Consider the following 7,728-nt stretch of genomic DNA (forward strand, 5'->3'; position numbering starts at 1 on the left):
TAATTAAACGGGTGTTTTGTGTTTTTGTTCCTCTTAAGGGTGCTTGCTGAAGTGAGAAACACATAGTCTTGTACTGAAAGACCCTTGACGAGAAGACTTTGTGCCGGTGGTTTGTTTACGATGTCCTCTGGACGGGGAGAGGTTGACCCCCTGCTCGTCTTCACTTCTCTCAGGGTTACTGACCCCTGTTTTCTCATTCTTATGTTACAAAACAAACCTGAGCACATGTTAGATGAGCAAACATGTGGTCTTCATCTGTCCAGTGACTCCACTTACGAAAACATTAGTTTTGTTAGTCACACATGTATTGTGTGAAGTCGGGTGATCTGCGTAGACCCCTGTGACGGGTGTGTTCAGGGGTCGATTTTGATGCTTTTTTTCTTAAAAGCTTACGGTTTCAAATTGTACGAACGTTTGCTGCAGGGAAAAGAGCCATGAAAGCAGCTTCGGGTCCACACACAGTCAGATGCTGAAAAGTCACATTTGGCTTTAATAAATATTTAGTTGTACTTCTGTCCAATATTCTGTTATACAACCCATTTGTCTGTTCTCTCTCTCTCTCTCTCGTTCTCTCTCTCTCGTTCTCTCCCTCTCTCTCTCTCTCCCTCTCTCTCTCTCGTTCTCTCTCTCGTTCTCTCTCTCTCGTTCTCTCGCTCTCCCTCTCTCTCTCGCTCTCTCGCGCTCTCTTTCTCTCTCTCAAATTCAAATGAGCTTTATTGGCATGACTTGTACAGTATTGCCAAAGCATTGGCCATTACATAAGCAATGAACAAAAAAAATCAATAGTCAATAGATCAATCAGTAAACAAATGCATGAATACATTTATACAAAAAAGAAAAAAAAAATATATACAACCCATTTGTCTGCTCTCTCTCTCGCTCTCTCTCTCTGTCTCTTTTCTCTCTCTCTCTCTCTCTCTTTCTGTCTCTCTCGCTCTTTCTCTTTTTTCTCTTTCTCTCGCTCACTCTCTCTCTCTCTTTTTCTCTTTATCTCTGTCTCTCGCTCTTTCATTTGATCGCTTTGCATGTTAACACAGAAACCCTCGTGAAAAAAAACGACTTCAAATTTATATTTAAAAAAACTATAGACAATATTAATGAAATAAAAGGCCATTTACTGTATATGTGTATCTAAAGAGAGAACTTTATAATAAATTTTTTTAATTTAATTTTAAGTAAAATCATGTTTTAACAATCCTTTATCGTTCTTAAAAGAAATGTTGACTGACAGACTAACGCACACGTACCTGATTGTAATTTTAATTGTTTTTCAATATTACATTTAAAATGATTTTTTTTTTAAAGTACTAAACTGCAACATCAACAAATGTGTAATTAATTTAAATACATGGCACAAGATTAGAAATAACATTAAGTTTTAATTACCATAAACTGTCAGTACATTTAGCAGTATAACCATCATTCAAAGACAATAGGTGTAATTATGAAATTATTAAAATGAATAATTACTTGTAATTAAGATGTAATTACTTAAGTGTGTCAAAAAGCACTCTAAACTTCAGATAATTACATTTACTTTAAATTTGAACTAAAATATGTTTTCATTACTTTTAATTAACATGCAGTTAATTGTCTGGAAACATTACATTCAGGTCACACTTACGTATATTCTTTATTTCCGTGATAATTACTCTTTTTCACAAGGGAAGAAGTCGAACACATGCGCTATAATGTGTTTGTTTAAATTCTGTAATTATAAGAGCTGTGAAATTAACCCTTCTTTAAAACGTAATTATCCCATAATGCATAAGTGCTGGCTGTATGTGTTTTTTTTGTTGTTGTTTTTTTTTTGTTTTTGTTTTTGCCTTAATTGTCTGATTTACTGCCTTTTTTTTGTATTATGTATGTAAAAAATCTGCATAAATATATATATATATATATATATATATATATATTTTTTTTTTTTTTACTTAATTATCCCTATAGTTCTCTACACTGTAAAAAATGATTTTTTGGTGAAGTAAATACTACTGAAAAAAACAATGTAATTTACATGAAAAAGTTAGTTCAGGCAAGAATTAAAAAAACTAAGTAAATTCCATATCAGTACTTAATTCAAGCGAGTAGAAATGAAAGCGTAAATATCAACTCAATAAAATTAAGTAAAAATTACTCAACTTTTCTGATACTGGGGTTCCCATCATGAACTGGACCTTGAATAATTAATGAGGTTAATTTTTCACTGGTTTCCAGCTGTATTTACACTGTTTTATCATTGCTTTTGTTGTCAGGATTAGTAACTTGCCATTTTGTGACATTTCGAGTAAATTTTCTGCTCAAAATGACACATTCAAACACAAAAATGATCCATCAAATGTTACCGTCATTGTGTATTGTCTACCAAGTATTGAGGTCTTTGCATTCACATGAGGTTTAACATCTGACATAATGTAGTATAAATTACTTAGATAATCTAAGTAAAGCACGCACTATAAATGACTGGTATAATTCAATATTATTGTTAGAGTGAAATGTAATGCAAAGGAAATTTCAACTAAATCGATATTAATCAACCTTTCACTAGCCAAGTTAAAATTACTTATTTTCTTTGTTACTTTCACTTAACTAGGTTAAGTAAAGTTTACTTAATTCCATATTCCAAGTAAATTTAACTTAAAGATTTCTAATTAAAGCTACTGATAAATATGTTTAGGTTTTTACTTGGCAAACTTTGTAAATTTACTAGCATTTTCTGAGTGAAAAAACTTAGCAAGCTTTTTTCAAGTAAATCCTACTCCACATTTTTTTCAGTGTATTATCAAAAGTCTTTTTTTTTGATAACATATTTATACACTATAATTTTTCCCTTAAAACTTAAAAAAGTGTAGCTAACTGAACTTTGCACTTCTTTAATGTTAAGCATTTTCAATGGATGACTCTTCAAAAGTAATTGTGAACAAAGAGAGTGTGTCAGAAACGAACGTTAATATAATCATATGAAAGCACATCTCAGACGCAGGCGTTTCTCGGCGCCGCCCTCTCAGTCCTCCTCAGAGATGTTTAATCTGCAGTCATCGAGCTCGGCACCAAACACATGTCGAACCCTATAAAACATCTCTAAGTGCACTCTAAAAAATGCAGGGTTGTTTTAACCCAATGCTGGGTCAAATATGGACTAACCCAACGTTGGGTTAAAAAATGCAATTTAAAAATGGACAAATTGCATTTTGGACAAAATCAAAAATGGACAAAAATGCAATTAAAAAAATGGACAAATTGCATTGGTTACATTAAAAATGTAACCCAACGGCTGGGTTTGTCCATTTTTAAATTGCATTTTTAACCCAACGTTGGATTAGTCCATATTTGACCCAACATTGGGTTAAAACAACCCAGCATTTTTTTAGAGTGTGAAATTATAACTTCTTAGATACAATATGCCTCATGATAAATTATTCAGCGGATCGATGTGTGACCCTGGACCACAAAAACAGTCACATGGGTCAATTTTTTGAAATTGAGATACATCATCTGAAAGCTGAATAAACAAGCTTTCCATTGATGTATGTTTGTTAGGATAGGACAATATTTGGCCGAGATACAACTATTGAACATCTGGAATCTGAGAGAGCAAAAAAATCTAAACATTGAGAAAATCTCCTTTAAAATTGTGCATTTATATTCACGATTGTGCTGCATTCACTCACAAAAATAAGTGTTTCATATATTTACGGTAGGAAATTTACCAAATATCTTCATGGAACATGATCTTTACTTAATATCCTAATGATTTTTGGCATAAAATAAAAATCGATAATTTTGACCACAAATATACCCGTGTGACATTCGACTGGTTTTGTGATCTAGGGTCACATATTAAAAAACAGAAATGATGGACTATGTACACAAGCCTGATACACTAACGTATCGTGTGTTCAGTTGGAGGAGTGTGTGTCTGTGAAACTGCTTGGATACACACGTCCAGCGTTTGAATGGTCTGCTTGTTTGCTTCATGTTGTCTGACTGAATCATATGATCTGCTCACATGAGAGGAACTGATGAGGATCATTGCTACGGTAGAAGTAATGTGACCTCTTAAAAGCCAACAATCTAGCTTCACTAATATTGTAAAGTTGTTGATCATTTGACAATGAAGCATTAGGCCCTTATACCAAACATTCTCTCTACCCTCGTGAAAAAGAAGTGCGCTTAATAGTATTGAATGTAATAAAAGGTCCATATTAAAGTACATTTTAAATCATGTTTTAATAATCTCTTGTGCTTTAAAAGTATCACTTATTCTGCGTTTACTGACACATGTAAAGTACCGATTATGTCGATATAAACTAAATTACAAATATATTTAAATACATGACATACAAGTTTCAGTAGAAATGACATTAAAGTATATTTTAGCTTGCCATGAATGTTTGTCAGTATGTTCGGCAGTACACTTTAACCATATTTCAAAGACAATAGAATAAGCAATTATAGTTGCTTATTAGCATGCATATCACTAGGATATTGGCTGTTTGTTAGCACTTATAAAGCACATATTAATGCCTTATTCTGCATGATCATATTCTACATCCCTTAATCCTACACAGTAGCTATACCTAAACTGTAATATTAATAAACAGTAATTAGGAGTTTATTGAGGCAAAAGTCATAGTTAATAGTTAGTTGATATGAAATTACATATAAATATGTATGTGTAAATCTTAAGTGGGTCAAAAAAGCACTCTTGGTTCAACTAATTGATTTTAATATAGGCTACATTTAATCTAACACATTTTCATGTAATTAAATAACATGCCGTTAAGTGTCCGAAAAACATTTAATTTAGTTTGCACTTAAGTATATTCTTTTAAAGTAGGCTAAATGATTGATGTAATAAGTACTCTTTTTTTTTTAAAGTATGCTGAAGTGTATTTTTTAACAAGTGTGATTATTTCATCCCTGAACTCATTCATAAGTGCACAGGAGCACAAACCGGACTGCCATGTTCAAATGTTTCTTGTGTGTGTGCGTTAGGAGGACGTCTGGTGAAACCCAGATTCCCTGTATCATAGTCACAAAGAGAGCAGATAGAGAGAACATGGCGAACTGATCTTCAGATCCTTTCTGAGAAAAGACACACCTAAACTATCACTCTCTCACAGATGGAGCAATAATATATCTATAGATATCATGTGCGGAATGTAAATCATAAGAGCTGCACTTAACATCAGCGAAATGCTGAATAATTACAGAAATAACTAGATATTTCAGCTTTGTTTAGGAAAGAAAAGATATGACTGTCTTGAGCGAATCATTCTGTTGAATCGGTTCTTTTGAATGGTTCTCTCAAGATGATTTACTAATGGCTTTTAAACCATTTATGAAGGGTTTTTAGGACTCAAACTACATTAGGAAGGGATAGTATGTTGGAATCACCACCGTAACTAAATAACCAGTGCTGTCAAATCGATTAATCGCATAGGCCTACATAAAAGTTTGTGATATAATTATAATATCACACACGCGCGCGTTCACTGAAACGAACCGTCCGAATGAACCGTATTTCTAAATTCATTCAGACTTGCCAAAAGAGGAAGGATCAGTTAAAAAGAAGAAATAGATTAGAATAGGCTACATTAAAGGGATAGTTCACCCAAAAATTCTGTCATCATTTAATCACCTTTAAGATACTTTGAAGAATGACAGTAACCAGTTTCTGGTCCCCATTGACTTATGGTATTTTCCTACTATAAGTCAATGGGGACCAGAATATCTTTGATTACCAACATTCTTCAAAATATCTTCTTCTTTTGTGTCCAAGACAACATAGAAACTCATACACAGTTAAGAACAACTAACGTTATTACGTTAGAGGGTGAGTAAATGATGGCAGAATTTTCCTTTTTGGGTGAACTATCCCTTTAAATAATACACCCTAATCACAGACCAATTTCCAAACAAGACAGAAAACACTCCCGAAAAGAAGAATCACTCAAAAAAAAAAACTTTCCCAGATCAATGTACTTTTTATTGGTAACATCAGCTTTGAGCCCCACCTTCACCCGTTACCGCTCTCACAGTTTGGCGCGCGACCGCTGCGTCACGGTGACATCACGGCGTCGCTGAGATGACGTTGTCGGCAGTGGTGGTGATAGTGATGTGCGCGCTCGCGTTGCCGCTTCACATCTCCGCGTATCATCAAGCGTGGGTTTAACGCTTCCAGCGCATGGAGTTGCGCAGCGACGCGGTCCTGGCGAGTGTGGAGATGTCGGAGGTGAACAGCGACGGCGGGGCGTCGGAGGGCGACGAGGATTACGAGAGTTTGCCCGCTCACGCGTCGCTGGGCACGCACATGACAGCGGGCGCCGTGGCCGGAGTGCTGGAGCACACAGTCATGTACCCCGTGGACTCGGTCAAGGTAACTCAACACAACATACACACATTCACTAACACGTGTCAGATGTGCTGTTAGAAACCCTGTCCAGCTCACGCGACGTATAAACTCAAGCGTACTTTCAAACAAAAGTTAGAGTAGACCAGCATGGCAAACCTCTTGATGACTCAAACCTTCTCCAAACAACAAACCAAGTTAAACCAGTACAGTCGGCCATGCTTTTTTGCTGTGTGAATGACCACTTTACTACATTTCAGCAGTGAAAAGTTGCCTTTAGCATCAGTTGTACTGTGTGCTTCACTGACAGCTGCTCAAATGACCTTCACTGATATATCTCTCTCTCTAAACTCGGTCTTTTCAGGTGTCAGGTAATGCACATGTTTAGAGCTTAGTGAATACAAACACTGTGTGCTGCTATAGTGTACTAACTCTCACAATAAAAGCTGCAAGTCATGCTTTTATTGCATTAATTCATGCATGAGTCATCTTTATCAACCTAGTACAGACATTCCTTGTGAAAACAAGTGAGCTTGGTTGTATTGTTTACTTCACAATGATAGTTTACTTCAAATCTTAAAAGTCACTCGCTGCCTTAAATTAAGTACAATCAAGTTGGATGTTTAAATAATTTCAACTTAAATCACATTAAACTTATAAAAATAGTTGAAACTTGTATAGCTTAAAAAGCTGAAAATTGCTTCACTTATTTTGATGAGTTGAAGCCATGTAAGAAACTTATGCTGCCATAATATTATTCTTTGCGGTGTATATAATTGTACTGAAATAAAAGGCTAATTAAAGAGAGAACACTTTCATGACTGTTTAAGTAGCCTACTTTTTTTTTTTTAAGTGCACTTTGTAATAGTGATAAATTAAAAGTTTTACCCTAAAGTACATTTTAAATCATTGTTTTCATAGTCTTTTAAAGAATGCAGTTTTAACTGTAGTGTGTTATTCAATATTACATGTACAGTTAATGTATTTTAAATGTACTAAATTGCAAATTCATAATTACAAATGTGTATTTTTTTTATACTCGCATACAAATAAGCATATTTTAGTTGTATTATAAATGCTCGTCGGTACATTCGGCTGCGCAGTTTAACTATAAATTAACAATAGGGGAAATTATGAAATTACTTTTACAGATCTATTGAAGTGGGTCAAAACAAGTTCAACTAATTGCGTTTAATAATTCAAACTAGCATGCAATTAGGTGTCTGAAAACATTACTAGTAAGTTTTAGAAGTATGCTAAAGTGCACTTCCCCAAAGCCTTGCCCTTGAGTAATCTGGGTGTAAGTGGGTCAAGACCATAATGCTGCTAGTTTATGGACCTTTGCTGCGGCGGAAACTTACAACCTGTTAGTTAGC

At 34.7% G+C, this 7,728-nt stretch overlaps 1 protein-coding gene across 2 annotated transcripts in view; it reads left to right on the forward strand.

Annotated features, from left to right (window-relative positions):
- The first annotated feature begins 6,084 nt into the window (after positions 1-6,084).
- slc25a37 (solute carrier family 25 member 37) overlaps positions 6,085-7,728 on the forward strand; it is a 22,205-nt gene continuing 20,561 nt past the window's right edge. The window contains exon 1 of one of the 2 annotated variants that reach the window (XM_084388873.1): positions 6,085-6,379. In XM_084388873.1, the coding sequence (XP_084244999.1) occupies positions 6,188-6,379 (192 nt within the window). In that variant the 5' untranslated portion in view covers positions 6,085-6,187. The remainder of the gene's footprint in view (positions 6,380-7,728) is intronic. The other variant, XM_084388874.1, reaches the window with a different exon arrangement.

The sequence above is a fragment of the Rutilus rutilus genome (assembly GCF_951802725.1).
Source record: "Rutilus rutilus genome assembly, chromosome: 19".
Lineage (NCBI taxonomy): Eukaryota > Metazoa > Chordata > Actinopteri > Cypriniformes > Leuciscidae > Rutilus > Rutilus rutilus.